At 37.0% G+C, this 23,906-nt stretch overlaps 3 protein-coding genes across 4 annotated transcripts; all 3 read left to right on the top strand.

The window, feature by feature from the left end:
• The first annotated feature begins 2,670 nt into the window (after positions 1-2,670).
• Positions 2,671-8,014, top strand: LOC121236141 (putative gamma-glutamylcyclotransferase At3g02910). 2 transcript variants are annotated; one of them, XM_041132657.1, is made up of 2 exons: positions 2,671-3,287; positions 7,867-8,014. In XM_041132657.1, exon 1 carries the CDS (start codon positions 2,708-2,710, stop codon positions 3,251-3,253), a length of 546 nt encoding a protein of 181 aa, XP_040988591.1. In that variant the 5' UTR covers positions 2,671-2,707; the 3' UTR covers positions 3,254-3,287; positions 7,867-8,014. The 2 variants fall into 2 exon arrangements, with proteins under 2 accessions (XP_040988591.1, XP_040988590.1); XM_041132656.1 differs by lacking the exon at positions 7,867-8,014 and adding an exon at positions 7,258-7,574.
• A 3,640-nt stretch (positions 8,015-11,654) lies between these two features.
• LOC121235663 (glycine-rich cell wall structural protein 1.8-like) lies at positions 11,655-12,571 on the top strand. Its single transcript, XM_041132018.1, has one exon. It carries the CDS (start codon positions 11,749-11,751, stop codon positions 12,499-12,501), a length of 753 nt encoding a protein of 250 aa, XP_040987952.1. The 5' UTR covers positions 11,655-11,748; the 3' UTR covers positions 12,502-12,571.
• A 6,535-nt stretch (positions 12,572-19,106) lies between these two features.
• Positions 19,107-23,906, top strand: LOC121235474 (glycine-rich cell wall structural protein 1.8-like). Its single transcript, XM_041131825.1, has 3 exons — positions 19,107-19,310; positions 19,439-19,502; positions 22,663-23,906. The coding sequence occupies exons 1-3, from the start codon at positions 19,107-19,109 to the stop codon at positions 23,904-23,906; spliced, it is 1,512 nt and encodes a 503-aa protein (XP_040987759.1).

The raw sequence follows: 23,906 nt of genomic DNA, 5'->3' as shown, positions 1-23,906 counted from the left end.
AAGTTAAATTAATTAGCCAAGTGTTATTGTTGATTTCCCTTTATTTTAATGAATATTCCACTAACAATTTTTTCTATTTTAAATAACGTTAATTTTTATGAGATTAAAGATACAAAATGAAGGCATAATGACAACAACTACAATCAATCCGAACAGAACAAAATCAATAGATAATGGAGTTTACAAGTTGGTTAGGTTTCATATTTTCTTGACCAACAAATCAAGTAATTGGCCTCCATGAAGACCTTTAAGTGAAGCAATTAATGTGATTCATGAGCTAGCTGCAATTAGGGAAACCCAATATGTTGAACTTAAGTTGACTACAATGTGGCAACCGTTGAACAATCCTAGTCTCTCATTATTATCATTATTATTATTATTATTATTATTATTATTATTATGATAACCTGATCATCATTCATTGAAATTAAAATATATCCTTATAAATTTTGTATTTATCAAGCCAAATAGCTTGACTTGACAGAAATCCCACCACATCTCAATATCACTCACATCCCATGCATGTATTACTAACTGATGTGCAACCATATTACCAAGTCGATTCACATGCAAGACTTGAACTTCTTGGAATCCCCTCATCATTCTTCAAATATTTTAAAGAAGAAATTTAAAATCAATTAGAAACTCAAATTGACTATTCAAAGCATTAAGAAGGATTAAACAATCAATTTGGAACGATAATTTTGGAACACCCAATTGTGCACATAATTGAAGACCCCTTAACAAAGTTGTAGCCTCATTAAATTCTGCAGAAGAAACTTCCCTCTCCACTTTGCTACAAGCCACTAAGACATCTCCTTTATGATCTATAAGAACCCCCCAACCCCAGCTGATTGTTGATCAACAAAAGTAGCTCCATCTACATTAAACTTCAGAAAGCCTATTGGTGGAGGTTTCCAGCCGACAACTTTGCTTAAAGCCTTATTTGAGACATATATAAAAAACTTGTAGTTGTTTATACTACTGTAAAGATAATGCATAATTCACAACTACTCTATTTTGCAAAGAAATATTCTCATAAATGTTCTTATTTCTTCTGTACCAAAGATCCCAAGCGATACAAATAAATTTAATCAATGTCTCCTCAGAACCTCAATTTCGAGCCAAATTAGCCAAATTCCAAAAAGAAAGATCACCTTCTACAACTCCCAGCTGAGGTAAAAATTCATGTCAAGTATTTATTAAAACACTGAAATAGGGGAGTTTCCAACTCACTGAAAAAGAGAAGACTTGCATTTTAAAAATGTGATAAAGAAATAAAAACTACTACTAGATGGAGTGGTGTATGAGATGCACACACTTGGCGGCAATATGTGAGCCTAATGACGAAGAGAGAGTGGCATAGGATAAAGTAAAATTTTACTTCCAAGCTAATATGCAGAGCATATAAAGTGTTTTGAAGAGAAAATTTGATCTGAAAAAAGAAATTTTAAATTCTAAATCTATAAATCAAATATTTTCATTTAAGTGATCTAGATGGTATATTATACAGTATACACACGACTTAAAAATTAAATAACTCTAAAATCTGCAAAAGATAAAACTAATTGCATGCGGGTTGTGTTTGGGTCTGTGGTGGGCGGACTGAGATTGACCCACTAGCTTCTCACATGGAGAAAAGGTTTCAAAAAAAGGGAGAGAAGCGGAAAAGAAAACAGAAAAGGAGACAGGAAGAAATGGGGAAAGGAGAACAGAACTTGCCCCTCTCCCTTGGCAATTTGCAGGCAAAGGGCTCCAACGAGAACAGAGAATGGAATAAGGAATATTGTGCTCTATTAACATGGAACTACTAATTACGTTTCTTTATATTTCTTACCGATCTTGAACCTTTGCAGATCAACTTGGTTGTGGCAGATATTTTGTATGTACTGGGACTGGGAGTAAGCAAGTGTCGAACAATTACAAAACATTGATTGTGTACTTGACATTGTTTTGGCTTCCATAAAATCAAAGGTAGGGTTACCAAAAGTTGGCTTCCACCAGCTAGCTTGCATCTAATATTAATTCCTCTTAAGAATTGAAAACTCATCCTAGCTATTTCTTTTCATAATCGGTCATGATCAACATCGAGAGGTCGAATATTTAATTAATTATGAATTAACTAGTACTACTTATTGACCTTCGGACGGCCATAATTTGCGCGCATAGCTTCTATTTTTCATCTTCTTCCAATTCATGATGTTCTGTTTGGTTGTTTCTGATCATCATCTAATTAACTATATATCTTAATTTTTAGCGAGCATACATCGATACATTTACCATGGTGGATTTTGAAGGGGTCTAATTGTCGCATGATGATCTCCTGGCCTCTTTCGTTCAATATATATTCCAACCATATTATAATATATAATATTCTCTACTTTAATTTGACCAATTCATATATATATTAATTAATATTGCCTACTCGATCCAATACTTTAGTCGCCTCTAATGGCCATTTGGACCGTACTCAAAACAAACCCTATCTCTTTGATCTCTCTCTGTCCATCGCTTTCATACATCCATATAATAAACCCTAGCTCATGATCAGTGCAAATACCCAACGTCGTACATATATACACGTATATATTTAAGCCCTTATAAACCCACCATCTTATCTATCCAACCTCTGCAATGGGTCAGTTCTATATAGGCATACGTGTTTGTGTTCTCTCTCTCTCTCTCTGCCTGTCTGTGTCTCTGAACTATGGCTGACGTTAGCAATCAATCCAAAGCCCATCTGATCTTCACGTACGGCACGCTCAAGCGAGGCTTCCCCAACCACACCCTCATGGAGTCCCTGATTCACCAGAACGACGCCGTTTTCCTCGGCCCCTACGTCACCTGCATCTCCTACCCACTTGTCGTCGGGCCCCACGGCATCCCCTTCCTCATCAACCTCCCCGGGTCGGGCAACCGTGTCACGGGCGAACTATACTCCGTCTCGGCCCGCGGACTCTATCCGGTTGACGACCTCGAGGGCACCAGCCTCGGCCACTACGAGCGGCTTCCCGTTAAGCTGATTCCCTGCAAAAGCACCAACTCCGATGCAGGTGGCTTGATTCAGGTGGAGGCCGAGGCGTACTACGCTCACCGGAGCTTCGGGGAGGGTTTGTGGGAGAGGAAGGGGAAAGAGGGGTTGAGTGCGTACACAGAGAAAGAGGCGAGTGGGTACGTCAGAAGAGAGGATAGGCCCAAAGATAGGAGCTTTCGCGATGAGGTGCATTTCTTTGTGTCTGCTGCGAAAAATTGATCGATCGGAGGAGAAAATTCATGCAACTCTCAAGGTTTTTTTTTTTTTTTTTGAACTCTCGATTATGTTTTATGTTTGCATCTTCTGCAGTGTTTGCTCTTCATTTTTTCAGACCATGTTAAGTGTTAATATCGTGATGGTGTTGTGCATGTTGAAGGCCTTGAATAAAAGTCACCACTTGTTATGAAACCAACTAAAATTGGCCAGGCTTGATGGACCTCTGACTTAGTTGTTATCTTTACTTTAAGTGATTTGCTTAAGTTGTTTAGTAACCCATGGGCTTATTTATTGTTATATGGAATGGGCCCATGGCCTTAGTTGGCTGTTAGCAAGTAGGTCATCATCTTCCATCCAATATATGTAGAGGAAATGGGGTCCTTGTTTGGCATCTTGTACCTAGAAATTATCTTTGAAACAGTTTGTTATTTCTTTTGAGAGGAATTGGGAGCTTAAAACATTTCAAACCGTAGCTATCTTTTCTCAATTCCATTTCCTTTATTTCATCTCTTGTAATCTTCACTATCAATCCGTATTCTTCGTCTACTTCTCAAGTAGGTTAATTATAATTGGTATCTAGAGCCACCGATTCGTTATGGGTATAATACGACTAAATAAACAGCAATTGTTGTTGTTAAAAAAGATTTTGGACAAATTAGAACATATGAGTACTCGATAGAATGCAACAAAATTCCATGAAGATGCAGGAATCTTTCATGAGTGGCACGACCAGGAGGATGAAGAAGAAGAGGTAGTAGAGTCCATGGAGGACGGCGCAGTAGTTATAGCAAAAGAGGAAAATATTCCAACGCAGGTGGAAGAAATCATCCACACCACCATTCCAAAGAATTTTTGTGAAATTGTACTAGATCGCAACAACATTTCCAATGGGAATACAGTGGTCACCGTCGAAAATGCTATAGAAATGGATCAACTTATTGCAGTAACCACGGGAGTTTACTCTAACGAAATTTTCCTCCATCCTTTCGATGTCCAACCTAAAATCCCTAACCCCAAAATAATGCTCTTCACTGGCAAGAAGCATGATTCCCTGTTCACAGTCCTAAACGTCATTAACTCTTCCATTTTCATGTCTATATTCAAAGGTATCCATGAAGATCTTAACCATCCCCTTCATTCTCAGGCAAACTAGTTACTGGGTTTTGGAATTTTGACCCTGGCATTCGCACCGTCGCTACTGTCACCACCATTGCTACCCAACGACTGCTTCGATTGGTGCTCGACGGCACTTCGGATTTAATGGCCAATCCCAATCCACAGTGGCTCATGGTGCGAGGACTCGTTGATCGTTTTGGCTCATTGGGTCCATCTATCGCAAACGGCATCACGGGGACTAGGTTCTTCTCTGCCGTCGACCTCTTCAAGGCCTACACTTACAACATCTACAACGGCATGGCCATCATCGGCTCCCTAGCCAATCAGAAAGGCTGTTTCATGTTTGTGAACACCAACCCACTATGCGACGAGATCTTCGACCAGGTGACCAAGCTCTGGCGAATGGATGGGTTCCTCACCAATAGTCGCCGCCCCAAGAATTTCCGCTCTCACAACAAGAAGCTTTGCTTAGCGCCTCTGCAACCTCCTAATTGCGTTGTCATCCTCAACACCGATAGGAAATCTTCGGTGGCCTTGGAGGCCGAGAAGTTGTAGATGGAGGAACTCTTTGTTCTCGAGTTAGTTCCACAACCATGGGAGAGCCACCTCGCCTGAAGGAACCTATGGTCTTCATGCACAATAAGACAAGAAGTCCATTGCTGAAAAATATCTTATGTTGCTAAACACCAAGCACGAGCTCATAAGCTAGCTATTGAACCTGGGAGCCCTCATATATTTTATACCTGTGGTGAAGATGGGTTGGTGCCGCATTTTGATTCGAGAACTCAGGCTGCCATAGAACTCTTCACATGCCAACTTATTGACGACAGAAGGAATTACATGTCAGTTATCCTTTGCATGCCATTTCTATTGATCCAAGGAATCTGAATCTCTTTGCAGTTGCAGGCTCTGATGAATATACTTGACTTTATGACAACCGCAAATTCAAGTGGGAGTGATCAACCGATTTTTGGGTAATCTCTAATTCCTTGAATTTTTCGTGGTTAGTTGGGTGTGATTCAAGCAGAGCCTTGCTTGTCTGTCGGTGGATCCCGTGGATGAATTTTCGGTATAGAAGAGTAATGGGGTGCTTATTTGATGCGAGAGAGTTGTTCATCGCTGCTGTTCATTATATGGGTCTGCATGAATTTTTTAGATGGATGGAAAAGATTGAATCGGTTCATGGGGTGGTATGTAAGGATATTCTTGACTCTGCATTTGGATGGAGGAACATTGATGAAGAAGGCAACGTCTATGAGTTTGCTGAAGAAGGTAAGGGGAAGAAATTTTTTGGTCACTATATGTTTGAGATATTGCCACTTAAAGTGGTGTTTAAGCCCCTTAATAGAGGAATAAAAAGAAATCAATCTTGTGGATTGTACTACGGGAGTCGTGATCTTTGCTATAACTTTGACTAAGAGAGTATTGTGGCTGGCTGAAATTCGTGATGATGGTCACTTAAAAAAGTTGGAGTCAGATTAGGTTACCTTGGGTGAGGAATCTGTTCTTTGTGGTGATACTCCACTGGAACTAGTACTTCAGGTATTCTATATTTTTTGTGCTGGGAGGGGAACGCAGAAAAGATCTATGAAAATTGGGGTTTTGTTTACGTTAAGGGAATTCGTGGATGATACTGGTGGAATTCTACCTGCAATTAATGTTAGGCCTGTTTCTTCAAGGTGGCTTCTTCCATGGCCTTAATGATTTAACTTATGGGGTGGATATTGAACATATGGGATGGATGACTATACTACAGAGAATTGCAATAGCATATCTGCTGACTGCATTGTGTGAGAATTGGCTGAAAGGTGATTTTAATGTTAAATTGTTGTCATCTTTGCTTAGGCAATATCGATTCTAGTGGGCTTTGGTTTTGATGCTTAGCGCTCTATACCTTTCCTTGTTATATGGCTTGTATGAGCCTGATTGGAACATTCATCCAGTGGATGGCAGCAATGTGCTAGTTGAGAATATCACTTCTCATGCTCCACCAAAATCTCCTTACACTCGTGGTATTGTCCCAGAATGTTTCGAGTATTTTTGCATGCAGAGCGGCATGGGTTATGGTGCAATTGTGCTTAAGATTGGTTGGGATGCATATGGAATATGAAGTTGTTGAAGAAAGTGTATATGGTTGGGAATCTGGCATTTTTTCAGTATGGCATCCGTAATTAAAAAAGAAGAAAAAAAAAGGGCTTTGTATTTTTTGGAGTAGGGCTTTCACAGGATGTTGTGCATCTTGCATGTAACCTTCATCTACCTCAACAGGAAGCTTGTTGGCATACTTGACCTTCTCTTTCATGGGGTTGAAAATGCATTCACTGTTCGGGCAAGTTATATGATACTCCTTGGTAACTAATTGGTAGAGTTTTTTCAATATCTGAACCTTGAGGACAAGGTTCTTTTAAGGGGGGAAATTTGTTATGAACCCAACTAAGATTGGGCCGGGCTTGATGGGCCTCTGCTTAGTTGTTATCTTTACTTTAATTGATTTGTTTAAGTTGTTTAGTAACCCATGGGCTTAGTTATTGTTATTTAGAATTGGCCCATGGCCTTAGTTGGCTGTTAGGAAGTAGGTCATCATCTTCCAGCCAGTATATGTAGAGGAAATGGGGGTCCTTGTTTGGCATCTTGTACCTGGAAATTATCTTTGAAACAGTTTGTTATTTCTTTTGGGAGGAATTGGGAGTCTCGAACATCCAAACCGTAGCTATCTTTTCTAAATTCCATTTCCTTTATTTCATCTCTTGTAATCTTCACTATCAATCCGTGTTCTTCATCTACTTCTCAAGTAGGTTCATTACACCACTTTTGTATGCAATCATGTTAAAGCAAAGTTATTTGAGACAATTAAAACGTTTTTGAGTTTACAACAACCAATTCAATTCCAGCCGGCTTCTCTTGTATTACATAAAAGCATTTGTCCGAGGGGATGCAGAAATAACAAAGTTGTGTTCCACAAACATCTGCATGGATTTGGATTTATGTACAAATTTTGGGACTAATCAAGAAAATGATTACTAGGTCCTGAAATAAACGAGTTTAAGGGATTTAGTGAGATCGCACCACTAAAGCAGGTGCAGGATAATCTCCATACAATTTGTTATGGGACACAAATTGGAGGTTGCTAACACGGTTTAGTGCTCCTTTATTATATTTCTATTTGCTTTTGTGCTCCAAGGGAACCATACAAACCAGTTTTACATAATGTATCGATTATAATTTACCTGGGCGTGTCTACAATATCGCTTCCTATGATTGCTCTAAAAATAAACATACGGGATGCAATGTCGACTGCCATAAAGACTATACTCGTGACATTATGTCAATTTGCTATCCTATGAGTCTCATTATCTCATTTGGGCTTTGTAATAGAGTTGCAAACAAACTCATGACATTATGCCCATGAAAGGTCTACACAAACCCTCATGGGCTGACTTTCCATGCACATGCTATTATAGACAAAATAGTTACACATGCGTTCCCTTCTCCCAATTAAGGTGCAAACTGCACATTCCGAAAGGTCTTTTTGAGCAGGCCCTTCATTCTGGAGATGGCAGAAATCCACCCTTGCAGAATGCACCTCCGCCAAAGGTCTCATGGTCTTTGATCCTCATGATTGACTCCCCACTCACTGTACCGTCACTGCTGCAGGATATAAGCATCAGTATGCAACTATGTAGATGTTACTTTGCTCTCTTCCCATCCATCTTTGGATATGAAAAAATAATTATATTGTTAGTTCCTTTTGGTAATAGAATAAATTCCATGATTATTCTATTATGTTTTTGTATACGTATGTTATATGGTTTGTGTTTTCTTTTGTACAATATTAATTTAAAGGAGAGTGATGCATTGGAATTCATGAACAATGTGATATCCCATATGATAAGTGATAAAGGTAGGTCGTGTATAGGATCCCACATTATTTGGGAAGGAAAAGTTCTTGTTCTTTATAATGGTTTCAATAAGACTCCAATTGTATAATTGACTAATCCGAATATAGGCCCAGATGTGACTTGGGCCTCCCTTGGGGCGTTATAAACTGCAATTAGCTTTGTGTGTACATGAAGTGCTTTTATAGATTCCAACTAGGTTGGCCACATTGAAAAATCGTCGGTTGGTTTAAGTTGAACATACCACAGTACCCCACTTCCCACCGCCGGATTCAGAATAGCTCTTTGACCCACTTGGTTTTCGGTTGAACTATGTCCTGAAACTTGAGGTTTTCATTGGCCCAATTATGAACTCAAAGTTTAGTTTGCATAATCTCATGTACTGAGGTTAGTTATGGTGATCAAGAAGGTCCCTGCTTTCCGACAAGCTTAATTGCTAGTGTCTAGGATACGTACTGCTAAAAGAAACAAATCTTTGGGACAATATTCCAAACGTCAGGAATGATGTAGTAAGAAGAATGCTGTTATTATACAGCCTTACAAGCGTGGAAAGAGAGAGAGAGAGAGAGAGGAAAAAAAAAAAAAAAAAAGAGGCTCCATTAGCCAAGCAATTTGAGGTGGATTGGCCCCACACACATGGTGGAGAAGGAGGGGTGGCTCTTCCATGTGACTGCCCACTATATGCATATGCATATTATATCATACAGATGGAGATAAGGTCAGGTTGCTTCAAAATAAAGGAATGTTTTTAGACAGGGAAGGGCAAATCAGAGTTTGAATTAGAGTGTACTTACTTTCAAGTAGACCACAGTTATCATTACAAGAAGAAACGCAAGTTCTTATCAGGCTGCGGGCATTCACACAAAGAGCCTTTTCATTTTTTCTTGACAAGAGGCCACTGAAAGCATTTCATACCTCCTAGGTTTGAGCCCTTTTGTCGGTGGCATAGATTTGTTAATGCTGTACCACTGACCTCAATTTTATGTTTGATGGATCCTACCATGGATTGGCTTTCATGAATGCTTGCTTTCCTTTTCAACTCATCCTTATTTCACATATTTCTTCCATCGATTGCTTTCTGATCCATGACTTTTGAGAGATTTGGAGTAGTTCCTTTCCATCCATCATGCATACAGAAGAAAATAATGAACTTAGTACCCATCTCGATATTTAGTTCTTCTCATGGTGTCGGACAACTGACGAATGCCCAACACGGCCATCCCATACTTGAGATGGGTAGAGGCCGGTGTCATAAGACCAGACCAAATTGGTATTGGCAACTACGCTCTTGCTGCTTGAAATTAAGAAGCTAGTCTTAATATAATCTTTCCTAGTTTGGATAGGTAAGCGTAGGATATATCATGTGATAAAACTTAGAGGTGAATAAAGTAAAAATAAGTATTCGCTTCTAATTTGTTGGACGAAATTGAGTTTTCAACACCATAATGAGTCGTGTGTGTGTGTGTGTGTGTGTGTCGTGGGCTAAGCTTAATGGCCACATCGAAAGGTTTGTAATTTAAAGTTCGTTGTAACTGTTTGATTACGTTCCAGAACCAGAAAAAGTGAACGTCTAGTGAGAGAGAGAGAGAGAGAGAGAGGGTGAAATATCGAAGGAAGAAGAAAATGGATAGCAGGCCAGGTACATGAGCGCAGTACTGAGCATGAGCAAGTGTCATATATCAGTGAGTTGAAATCTTGAACATATTGCATCCTGCATAGTAATCACAAGCATAAACTATGAACACCCGGGGTTGGTATCACGTACAATAATGATGATCAGCAATAATATTATTCGATATGAATCAAATGCTTTGACATATTTTATGGAATTGGATAGACTAGATGCCCTATTTAACACCGTAGTGCGATCGGATATGGCCTTACGCACTTTGTCACTCTAAACTGTCATATAATGGGGAATTATTAATGCATCATACATCTTCCGGACTGATATGGAATGAGAAGTGCTCTTTCATTCTTACTGGTGAATAAAAAAAATGTGTATTTTCTGATGCTCGAAAAAAGATTCGATTCAAGCCGACTCAAATTGAATCGGTAAGAAACTCAACCAATTTTAGTGAACGTTTTGAATCGTTGATTGAACCGTTTCAATCAACTGATTCAGATTGATTTTAGCTGATTTTAGACCAATTTGAATTGATTCCAACTTATTCAAAACTGTATTTATTTTTAAGTTGTCTAATAATTGAGTTTTTTCTTTTAATTTCTTGTACAAAAATATGATAGAACTAAACATATATCAACTTTTTCATCATTGTATTCAATAAGAATCGTAGAAAAACTAAAAGATAAAACATGTTGTACTTTAACTATTTCTTTTAGACGAACAAAAAATTAAAGAGATGAATGCGTATTTTATATTAAATTTATGGTTGTACAAAAACTAATACATTTGCCATGTTTTATAACTTAATGGCCTTTGTCTTTTTCATATATAAGGCAAAGAAATGTCGACAATTGAGGTTAAATACATAAATTACATATTTATTGAAACTATTTAGATTCATATTATATTTTTATTGAAATTAGTAATTGAATTTATATTTTATACTCTTTTATACATAGTACAAAATGCTTGAGTTGCATCAAATATGATTTTTAATAGAACTTTTTATCAACATTCAAATATCCGATTCAAAATTGTTATGAATCGCCCGAATTTGAATTGCTCGATTCAAATTCCAAACCCGATTTTGATTTTTAAAGCCTTGGTATTTTCTCTAGATTGCATGCAGAATATCTTAAACACCTTCATGTACTGTTAATGCAGTTCAATAGAGTTATTGTACTGAAAACAAATCTCATCCATCTGATGAAAACGTTTTATTAAATCTATTCATTGTTGTGCGATATTACCTTCTTAGATATGGCAGAATGAAAATTAATTATTTATTATCGTTGGTTTCATATTTACAGCAACCAATATTAACACGCACGAAAATTTTAAAGCGTGTATATAATATCTAGGTGGTTGCCAAGGGATCAGTGGCTATACAAATCACAAGATCTTACTACAACAAGAAGATTAATTAAAGGCAATTAATTAAGAAGTAGAGATATGCTAGCTCCTACTTAAAACGTACACTATCTAAAGGGATATATAAGTAAGTAAATAAATAAGTAGATTAATGCTACATTATTCAATACTGGTGTGAAAAGAATATCAGTGTCTCGGAAACAACCATCACCAACTTAAAAGTAAAGAAAGTTAGGTCTATACAAACTCTGGTTCACAAATTGGCTCTGCCATGCGTTAATGTGGGTGACAGCAAAAGCACACTAGTGGCTTCTATGAGTGTAAACTTGTGTTGGACCACCTTGTGGGACTCCCTATTATATGTTCTATGCTCTCTATTAGCTACTCTTAGGAAAGTGACGCGCTTAATTTGGACCTTCATCCCGTTCCTATATATAGCTACCTTCCCTGACACTCTAAAGCCATCTTGGAATTCAAAAGAATTTTCCATGGCTTCTAACAAAACCCTTACTCTTGTTTTCTTTGTATTATTGGGCTTCGGTATTTGTTCAGCCACTAGAGCCCTCCTCACTCTTCAAGCTGGAAATGTTCACGTTGGCTATGACAATGTTGTGCAAGCTGCTATAGGAGAACATGGGGTAACTGGCTACGGAGGTGGTGCTGGTAGTGGAGAAGGTGGTGGTGCAGGATATGGAGCTGCAGGTGGACATGGCGGTGGAGGTGGTGGTGGTAGTGGTGGTGGAGGTGGAGCTGCTTATGGTTCCGAAGGTGCTGGATATGGAAGTGGTAGTGGGCAAGGAGGTGGTGTTGGATATGGTGCCGGTGGACAAAATGGGGCTGGATATGGTGGCGGGGGTGGTGGGGGAAGTGGAGGTGGAGGTGCATACGGTGCAAGAGGAGAACATGGTGCTAGTTATGGAAGTGGTGAAGGAAGTGGTGCTGGTAGCGGCTATGGAGCAGGGGGAGGGAATGGTGCTGGCTCAGGTGGAGGAGGTGGTGGGGGGAGTGGTGGTGGTGGTGGAGCAGGCTATGGTGCAGGAGGAGCGCATGGAGGTGGGTATGGTAGTGGGTCAGGAGCTGGTGGAGGTTATGGTATTGGTGGTGGAGCTGGTGGTGGTTATGGTGGTGGTGGTGGAGGTGGTTCTGGTGGTGGTGGCGGCAGTGGTAGTGGAGGTGCCCATGGGGGTGGTTATGGAGCAGGTAGTGGAGAGGGTGGTGGACATGGTGGCTATGTCCCTTGAAACTATGTACCTTCTCCCTTTGATCATTTTTAAGAAGAGTGCATGCATGCGTGAATCTTGTAACCTTAGTTTAAACTAAAAAAGAAATAAATAAGATTAGCATAAGTGTGGGGATGCTTATTAATATGATTTCAAAGTATTGTACTATGATTAATGCCAGATAAATGGTAAAGATATTCTAAGGTGTATAATGTAATTGCAATATTTGAATGCGCATGCATTAATCTTTTGTTCTTATGAACTAGATAGTTATTAGTTAGTCCTGAAGGCTGGAGTGGTCGTTGGATAAATATCTCAACTAATCAATCTAGATTATAATAATAAGAGATACGTGGCTCGTGCGTACCAAAGTTAGTTATGTGCATCGATCCATGGTAATGAATTTACTCTAATGACCTAATATTGGGGAATTAACGTAGCTATGTATTCTATTTTAGCTAAACTAAAGAAAGGAAATAGAAACTCATGACGATCGATGTGCACTAGTTCTGTACGTGCTCGCTAGAATCACTGCGCGCACGAGGCTTTCAATTCTCGATCCAGCCCGTAAAATAAATTATATATATATATATATATATATATATATATATGACGAATAACGATATCATGCATGAGTGGGGGGATTAAGTAACAGTTTGGATTCTAAAAATATTTCATCTCATTTTATCATTACTATTTTTTAAATTTTCACACAAAATATAATAAACAATTCAACTTTTTCAAATCACAATGCAACTTTTTCAAATTTCAAAATAATAATAATGTTAAAAAATAATATTTTAATAATATTTTTTTTAACTTTTATCTTTCATCTAAAATCATATTATCTCATCTATGAATCCAAACCAGCCCCAAGTATTAATTAATTAATAAGCCATTCATAAAAGGTGGTGCATGTGAATATATATGTAAAGCCTTTTTCATATAAAGTTCTTGATATGAACTTCAACAATATTTTGACGAGAGGCAATAGTAATAGGAATTTAGAATTATATGATCTATACTTAATCAATATCATTAATCGGTATTGATCATATACTACTAGACTTTTCCATACAGTACTGCGTGCTTTTTTCAAGGCCGAATTGTTTTTTTTCCCGGCCACGTTGTATATATAGGACTAATTAATCATGCAAATTGATCTACATATATAATATACCATCCTCCCAATTTTAATTATCCTGCTATGATGAGGTATTAATTATTAATGGCATTGGCATCAATCTTCGATTTTTTTTTTTCAAGTATATATTAAGAGATCATGATATTTTTAAGGGTGATGGAAAGTATCCTGCAACATTTAAAAAAAAAAAAAAAAGTGGGAAGAAATTAATAAGATCATTAACAGCTTTAATTTTCCTATATTCAATCCGGTATGATTAGTTATCCATATAATTTGTTAGCGCCAAGATCGAAATGCCTTTAATTTGAGAGGCTTTTCCGGTACTAGTGCATGAAATAATATTAATTTTGCCATTACTGATGGGTACTGCTGCATGCAACTCCACTACTAATGGTTTAAGATTGCGTGTTGGTCTTTTCATAACGCACCGCAACATCCACGACCTTATCGCTAATATATATATATATATATATAGTTTGCGTGTTGTCTTGTAAAAGTTCGTAAAATCAAAGGAATTCCATTCGCGAATGGTGTGAAAATAAATAAATAAAATTCAATGTTAATTTAGCCATTAATGGTGACAGCAAAAGCACACTAGCATACGTCCTTTGGGAGTGTGACTGGCAATGATGCTTGAAGCAATTGGAGTAAATGTTGGAAAGACTGAAAGAAATAATCTCTTTCATATATGAACTGAACTTTACAAAGAGAGGTGTACAGTATTTATACAGAAAGAGTAAAGTGAAATAAAAGTAAAGTAATTAATCAAAATGAGTAACTAAGTAACTAACTAGTTCTCTACCAATTACAATATACCAGCTCAAGATGAATGTTAGTAACTTGATGACTTGAAGAAACACGTAATGTTCGAAGGACTCCAATTTGGTTTTTTTCTCTGATCAAATGACAATTCAATTCAATATGCTTAGTTTTCTCGTGAAATATAGGGTTAGCTACAATATGGATGGCTGCTTGGTTGTCACAGAAGAGTGAAGAAGCATGAGGATGTTATTGATGCAGATTTGAAAGCAAAGATTGGAGCCATTCCAATTCACAAACAGCATAGGCCATGGACCTATATTTAGCCTCTGTAGAAAACCTTGATATTGTCTTTTGCCTTTAGGATTTTTAGGAGATGAGTGAATCACCAATAAATATGCAATAACCAGATGTGGATCTCCTTGTATCAAGGCAATTAGCCCAATCTGAATCAGCAAAGGCCTTGAGGTGGATTGAAGGAGAAGTTGAGAAAAAAATACCATGGCCTGGTGCCATCTAATGTACTTCAAGATTTTGAGGGCTACTTGCATATGTGGAACTCTAGGAGAATCAAGGAATTGACTCAAATGGTGTACTGAATATGTAATGACTGGTCTTAAGTTAAGTGAGATAGAGTAATCTACTAATAAGTCTTATATAAGAAGAAACATCAAGTAACTCACCATCATTCTTTGATAACTTGTAGTAAGTATCTATTGGAAAATTAGCAGACTTACATCCTGACAAACTAGCATCTAAAAGTAATTCTAAGCCATTCTTGCGTTGACATAGAGAAATACCTTTCTTGGATCAAGCAATCTCCATGTCCAAAAAATACTTGACAGGACTTAAGTCCTTTAACTTGAAGTGTTCATTCAATGAGGATTTAATGGACTATACAGCATCCAAATCACTGCTTGCTACCGTATGTTATCAACATATACCAAGAATGCAACAAATAAATCATTTTTCTTCCTTATAAACAAGGAATAATATGACTTGGATTGAATAAATCCCAAATCCAGCAAGGTTGCAGTGAACTTTGAGTTCCACTGTCGAGAAGCCTGGTTTAGTCCATAAAGACTCTTGCAATTTGTAAACCCTTGTGTCTCCCTTCTTCAAATACCCAAGAGGTTTCTTCATATTTACTATTTCTTCCAAATATTCATATAAAAAAAATTATTGATATCTAAATGTATCAAATGCCAATCATGAATGCCTGCTAAGGATAAAAAAAAAGCGTACTATTACCATTTTTGCAACAGGAGAACAAGTTTCTAGTAGTCCAAGCCTTCCCTTTGTGTATAACCCTTAGCAATCAATCTAGCTTTGTGTCTCTCAATGGAATTATCAGTATTAAACTTGGTTTTATATACTCATTTACAACCAATTGAAATTTTGTTGGGTGGTAAATCAATTAGAATCCATGTGTTATTTGATTCTAAAGGAAGTAATTCAGTGACATAACATCTCTCCAATGAGAATGCTTAACAGCATGATGGTAAAATTCAAGTTCTAGAGTAAATGTGATAGAAATACTAAAGATACAATGAGAAGGAGAAAAATGTTTGTATGACAAAAAATAAGAAATGTTATATTTATTACTTAATTGTATAGAAGTTGAGCCTGTAGAAGATGTGGTAGAAGTAGATGCTACTAGATTGCAATGATAATGTTGCAAGTAACCAAGAGTTTTGTGTTGTATAGTTGACTTTTGAAGTGAAGGAAAAGGATTATTATCTTAAAGTGAATGAACATTTGGATTTGCTAGAAGAGATGAAGAATTTGATGGAAGATTTTGAGGTATGGAAGATGAAGAATTAGGAGGCTTAGAAAAGAAGTCTGATGCTGGAATGAGATTAGGCAAAACAATATCAGTTGGTAAAGAAGATGGAAATTTATGAATCTAATTTTGGAATGGGAATATAAATTCATGAAATATGATATCCCGAGATAAAAATAAAAAATAAAAAATAAATAAAAAAATTGAGAATCAAAATCAAATAATTTGTATCCCTTTGTTCCAAAAGGATAGCCTACAAAAATACATTTTCTTGCCCTTAGAGAAAATTTGGATCTGTTTTGAGTTAAAGTAGAGGCATAACACAAACATCCTAAAACTTTTAGATGACTATATGCAAGAACATTTCCATACCAAATTTAATGTGTTGATTCACTTAGAATGTGCGAAAAGATTGATTATGTGAGCTGTTGTTAAAACACACACACCCCAACATCTCAAAGGAATATTAGATTGAAATCTTAAGGCTCTTGCTACATTAAAAAGGTGTTGATGCTTTCTCTCAACAATTGAGTTTTGTCGAAAAGTTTCAACACAAGAAGTTTGATGTATGAAATCTTTAGAAGAGAAAAAATCCTTCATATTGAATTCTAAACCATTTTTAGTTCTTACACATTGTATTTTTGTTCGAAATTGTGTAAGGATTAGATTATAAAAGCCTATAAAAATGGATTTTACTTCAGATTTGGATTTGATTAGATACACCCAAGTTTATATTGAGTGATCGTCAACAATGGTTAGAAAATATTTAAAACCATCATGAGTAGATATTGAAAAGGGCCTCATATATCACAGTGAATCAAATGGAAAGAAGAAATAGATTTATATGAATGGGTTGGAAAAGATAGAAGTTTATGTTTTGCCAAAGGGCATACAGTACAATGATTATCATGTACAACTTTATTCTAAGAAACAATGTTTGGAATGGATTTAGCAAGAACAAGCAATCTAGATGATGATGGATGACCTAACTTATTATGCCAAATTCTAAAATTCAAATCAGATACAAAGTTGATACTTGGTAAAACAATAGAATTATTAATTGCACTCACTAATGGTTGCTGCAGAACATGTAACCCAGCTGCTCTTCTACCATTTCCAATCATCTTCCATGAAATAAGGCCCTGAATATAACAAACATCAGGCATGAAAATGAAACAACAACTCTAATTAGAAGTTAGCTTAGTAATTGAAAGAAGATTATAAGAGAAACTTGGTACGCATAATACATCTTTCAAAACTAGGTTATCAGATAATTATACAGTCCCAAGATGTGTGACTGTAGCATTTTCTCCATTTGGGAGTTTAATAAATGTGTTTAGAATTCATGTGATTGTAGTAAAGAGCTTGACTAAATGTATAATGTGGCTTGTGGCACCTGTATCTATGATCCAGGTGTTTGAAACAGAGTATAGAGATTTAATTTTATTGGACAAGAAACTTGAAAGGCATGTTGATGTGTTATTATTTGAAGAGAGAACATATTTACCTGAAAAAGTAGGTAAAACATTTGGGCTAGAGGAAACATTAGCTGCTTGATGAATTGTATCTTGCGCATCAAATGGTTGTGGAGCGAATTAGAGCAAGTAGCTGTTGATATTCTTCTTAAGAGAAAGACACAGAATTATTCTAAACCTCAAGAGGTGTACTCGCAGGTTAAGCCATTATTTGATTTGTTGATGAAACTCTTCCCATTTGCTTGAAGATGGACTTTTGTTTGAAGTTTGGAGGATACCCATGCGGTTTATAGCACTTATTCATTGTGTGATTTGTCATACAACAGTGAGTACATAAAACTTTTTCCCTTCTATATTACTGTTTTCCAAGATTTGGCCATGCATTGTCAACCTTTTTATTCATAAAGACATGGAGAAGATCATGGAAATGATTACTATGTCTATCATGGTTTAACTGCAAGAGATTGAAGGACGCGTGACTGCGATCCAGAAGGACTTGGATAGTCTTACACAACAATTTTGAGTTTTGGATCTGACTTTTCATTTTGTATAGAGCATTGTCACTTTAATTACTATATCGCTTTCATTTGTTATATATAGTAGCCAGCTTGTTTCTTATCAAAAATCATTTTCCTTATTTTCCTTACCATTTGACAATATAAAAAATGACATTCCCTAGAAGGAAATGTTTTTTTAATTGCAAATTCTTATTTACCATAACAAATGTCATTAATTAATTTTTCAATTAATTATATAAAAATTTTAGGACGACATATTTTATATATTTTAATTTACCATAAATAATAATTAATCTATATAGGTAGATTTCTCATCTTTTAAAAATGATAATTAATAGACTCAAATAATATTTATTTTTAAAATAATTGAATGTCTTTCAATAAATTTCTATAATTAAATTTATTTCAAATGTCTATGACACCGTTTGAACGACAATTATGTGTATTCGGAAGGTTTATACATATGTTCGAAAGTAAAATGACTGTTCAAACATCATAACAACCATTCCCGCCAAATTTATTTAAAACCTCCCACCAAAAAAATGTTCGAATGATTAAATCTCCCATTTGAACGGTGTTTGGCAATCCCCCGCCACAATTGTGTATGCTTTCCAGCCACGATTATTATTCAAACAATTAAGTAAGCATTCGAACGTGAATTACAATGCGGTTCGAACAAGTTTGAGAACGTTTGAACGTATTTCTATTCTAAGACACTATATTTCATCTCCAAAAGTCTAGTGTCTAGTTCAAAGATATATTTGTTTGTTCGAATACGTAAAAACCTACTACCATGTTTTTGGACAAAATAAAGTTTTCATCCCAAATAATTACTTTTAGGGACGAAATTTACTGCATCCCTAAAAATGAAATTTCTTGTATTGTGGAGAAGGTGGTGGTGTAGGATATAAAGATGCAAAAGGACACGGTGGTGGAGGTGGATCAGCATGCTTATGGTTATGCAAGTGTTGGATATGCAAGTACGTAGCAGTGAAGAAGGAAATGAAACTGGTTCTCATGTTAATGACCAAAATGGGGTCGAAGACGATGGTGGGGGAAGCAAAGGCGGAGGTAGTGCTGGTGATGGTTATATATGGTATATACTACTGAGGGAGAATATGGTGTTGGCTGATCTGGTGCAAGATCATGAGGTACTGGTATATATTGCAGTAGCCTCCATCTCTGACCTGACCATGTCTTGACTATACTTTGAATGAATGGCTTTGTGGAACAACTCAAATGTCTCAAATTAGTTCTTATGTAGCAATGATAAATATAGTGGGTTACGAATAGAGGTCTAGGTGCAATGTCTTTGTGGAACTTCACTGCCAAAGTTCAACACTGTAAGTGAGATTCAATGTATGTGTGCAAAAATATATAGTGAGTTATAAATGAAGGTCTGGGTTACAAAAATCAAATCTTGTCTTCTCGTTCTAGGTTACAAAATTTGCAAATAAACAACAAAAAAATAGTTTCAATAGAAAAAAATAAAACAAACTGCAGATACAGATCCAAACCAAAAGGAAGAAAAATGGAAATAAGCTGACAGATTTGAGATTGAACAAAAACGAATATCATACCAACATATTTGAAAGAAAAAGGAATTAATACAACGATTTAAGATTAGAGAGAGATAACCATTCCGGCGGCGACAACGGCGAAGGAATTAGGAACTTAGGGTTTTGGCAACCATCAGTTGGATTCAGATCAAATATTCATAACAAACCCTCAGTTGCATTAACAATAGATGAAAGAAACCATGGCATATTAAAACTAAAATCACCAAGTCACTGAAAATCGAGAGACAAAATTTAAATCATACCTATGAATCTAGGGATTTGAGGTTCTACGATGGCACACACAGAGAAAGCAAGAGAGAGAGAGTGGCGAACCTCCATGGACAATGGCGTGAAGCGGAGAAGAAATGGTTTTGCGTAGTAGGTGAAGGATGAAGACATGAGGTATAGAGGTTTTCAATGTTGAACCCTAAAAAGTACCAAATGAAGACTTAAAAAAATGAAGGCTTTTACAATCATTTGTCGAGATGCTGGTATCCAGTATCCGCATCCGGTTAGGTTGCAGGTGGGCTGATAATTGCCCAGATGCACCAGAATTTTTGGGTTCTGGACTAGACCGAAAAAATCTGGTCTAGATGCACACCTCTAATGGTGATGGAGGTAGTTCTGGCAGACGTCGTCGTGTCAGTCTTGTAAGAGGACATGAAAGTACTGAGGAGTGGAGAGGGGGTTGGAAAAGTGGTTACACTCCTTGAAACATTCTTCTTGCGCTAAAATAGATTTGACATTTGGTGATAATTTGATCATATTTTGTGGTTATATAATAAAATATGATTTATTAGTAGTATTAAATTATAAATGCAATATACGCGATAAAGCTTACACTCACTTTCCCAACAAAGGCCAAGCATTGATGAAGATCAAATTGTCCTAATTAAGTAGCAATTTAGAAAAAACACAATGAAATTAATAACGAATAATGCTACATACCGTTGTGGAGTGCACAAACGTCATGTAGTCGCTTTGAAAAATAATTGAGGTCTACTATTAAAAAATTAATTTTTTTAATGTGGATCTCATATTTATTCATTTTTTTAAAGTAATTGTGCAGTACTTACTCAATCACGACTGCAACTATCATTTTTCATTAATAAAATAATGAATGATTGAGAACTATTTAATAATTATATATACTAGAAACGTCTTCCCACGGAAACAAAAGAAATGGTGGAGATATTACATTGAACTCAAGTACATAGTGTGTTTATGATGTTTTGCAGCCATTGATGAGAGGAAAATGATGATAAGGAGATCATCAAAGTTGTATTTTGACAAAGCAATAGAAAAGGGCAAAGTAAAGTGATAGGTGGAGGACAGCATAAACACACTACATACTACTATACTATGGGCACTGACCAACAAGCGGCCATCACCACCCGCTTCTGCATGTGCTATATATTTATATATATTATGTATGTATGTATATATTAAAACTTCAACAGTTTATAACTAGCTATATATATGGTCTCAAAATGGAATGTTGGACACAATTAAGATTGGACCAGTACTATTGTCTAGTGTCTACGATAAGCGGTTTTGTCAGCTTCTAGACCATATATATACACACACATATATATATATATATACATGTTCAGATTTATCGTAACTTAATTAGAAGCGTAAATTACTTTGTTTAAGCATTAAACACATTAATATTATGTCAATTATTATTCACATGTAAATAAGTACCCTAAAATCTTTCCTACATATATGTAACATCAATCCTTAATCCATTCTAGCTAGCTACTAGTATAATTAGTTAAAACGGTTGACTACTACACGAGTACTTATTGCCCTTTTTATCGGATGATAACCTATATATCAGAGTTTCATAAAAGTCTCATGAATTGTTTACTGAAAAAATAGGTATGTATCAGAATTTTTCCATAATAATTAATCGCTAAATAATATATATGATTAACGCAATTCATTAGTATTAATTTATTGCTACTTTTGAATCTTTCACTTTGAATATATATTATATATATAATTCGTTTACTCATCATTCCTACACCACACATAACCACATATGATTTTTTTCCCTTATTAAATTTGTAATGTATAAACGATGAGTAGTAGAATTCCTTTAGTTTAGCAAGAAAAAAAATAAAAAATCAAGTATGGTGTGTGGTGTAGGCCGGATGATGAGTAGAATCACTCATATTATATATAAATATATATATATGCAGGGACCCGATGACAAATATATTAATTAGATAATCTTCAGCTCGTGTAATTTGCATTAAATGAATACTTTCAATTATCTTTAGTATGTGAGTTATATTTAACAGCTAGCATATGAAGTAACAAATTATTATGTAAATTGTGAAAATCATGCTCAAGAATATACTGATTTGTAACAGAACCATTGGATGATAAAAATAAGAAACAGTTTGAGAAAACATATTGTAATTTGTAAAGCAACAACTCTTCGAAAAGATGATACCTAGCTAGCTAATTACCTACTGAGTACTGTAAAGGAGTCTGATCATTAAGTCAACAGTCGTCAGCACCAGTTAAGAGGTAAAGCAGAAGTAGAAGTAATGGGGTTTCGCAAACTTCAGACTCTAAAAATGATTTTCAAATTTAGTTAGATATATATATGGAGGACAACATAAATACACTAGGAGTGTAACCAGTCTTGAGTGATCATGTTCTTGCATGCGTATGTTGGCCAAATTGTATGGACATCCACCTTCTCTCTTGCATGTGCTTCAACCACTCTCTCAGTGGATGCACTTTTGGAGCCCCACTCTCCCTATATATATATATATATATATATATATATATATATATATTATATATATATATATATATATATTTATATATCAAGCCTCCCTTTCATTTGAAGATGTAGTCGTGGGACAAAAACACATTCTCATGGCTAATTACAAAGTTCTTAGTATTTTTGTCTTTCTGTTATTAGGTTTAGGCATTTGTTCTGCAACTAGATCCCTCCTCACTCTTGAAGGACCTAATCACATTCCCGAGTTTGGCCATGATGTAGTACATGGCACTGGTGTCGGGTATGGTGGTGGAGGAGGATTAGGAGGTGGCTCTGGGTATGGAAGCGCATGGGAACATGGTGTTGGTGGCTATGGTAGTGGAGGCAGTAGTGGAGAAGGAGGTGGAGTAGGCTATGGAGCTGCTGGTGGACATGGTGGAAGATACGGAGGAGGCGGCAGCAGTTATGGTGTAGGAGGAACTGGATATGGAATCGGTGGTGGTGAAGGAGGAGGAGGGGGATCTGGAGCTGGTGGTGAACATTGGGTAGGATATGGTGGTGGTGGTGGTGGTGGTGGTGGAGGAGGAAAGGATGGCGGCAGTGGTGGTGTTGTGGGATATGGAGTAGGCGGAGAGCATGGTATTGGTTACGGAGGTGGTGGTGATCATGGAGCTGGATATGGTAGTGGTAGTGGTGGAGGAAAAGGTGGTGGATATGGTGTAGGAGGGGAGTATGGTGCTGGTTATGGAGGTGGTGAAGAGGGAGGTCACGGTGGTGGCTACGGTATAGGAGGAGAACATGGGGCTGGCAACGGTGGTGGGACAAATTATGGTGCTGGTGGAGCACACGGAGGTGGATATGGAACAGGTGGAGGTTATGGTGGTGGGAGTGGGAGTGGCGACGGTGGTGGCACAAGTTATGGTGCTGGTAGAGCACACGAAGGTGGATATGGAAGTGGTGGAGGAACAGGTGGAGGTTATGGTGGTGGTGGCGGCGGCTATGGTAGTGGCAGTGGCTATGGTGTTGGAGTTGAACATGGGGTAGGATATGGAGGTGGTGGTGGGAGTGGGAGTGGCGGCGATGGTGGCACAAGTTATGGTGGTGGTGGAGCACACGAAGGTGGATATGGAAGTGGTGGAGGAACAGGTGGAGGTTATGGTGGTGGTGGTAGTGGATATGGTAGTGGCAGTGGTTATGGTGTTGGAGTTGAACATGAGGTAGGATATAGAGGTGGTGGCACAAGTTATGGTGCTGGTGGAGCACACGAAGGTGGATATGGAAGTGGTGGAGGAACAGGTGGAGGTTATGGTGGTGGTGGCAGCTATGGTGGTGGTAGCGGATATAGTAGTGGCAGTGGCTATGGTGTTGGAGTTGAACATGGGGTAGGATATGGAGGTGGTGGTGAGAGTGGTGGAGGTGGTAGCCATGGTGGCTATTCCCCTTGA

The sequence above is a fragment of the Juglans microcarpa x Juglans regia genome, chromosome 6D (genome assembly GCF_004785595.1).
Source record: "Juglans microcarpa x Juglans regia isolate MS1-56 chromosome 6D, Jm3101_v1.0, whole genome shotgun sequence".
In the NCBI taxonomy this organism is placed as follows: domain Eukaryota; kingdom Viridiplantae; phylum Streptophyta; class Magnoliopsida; order Fagales; family Juglandaceae; genus Juglans; species Juglans microcarpa x Juglans regia.
This window is presented reverse-complemented; position numbering and strand designations above follow the sequence as displayed.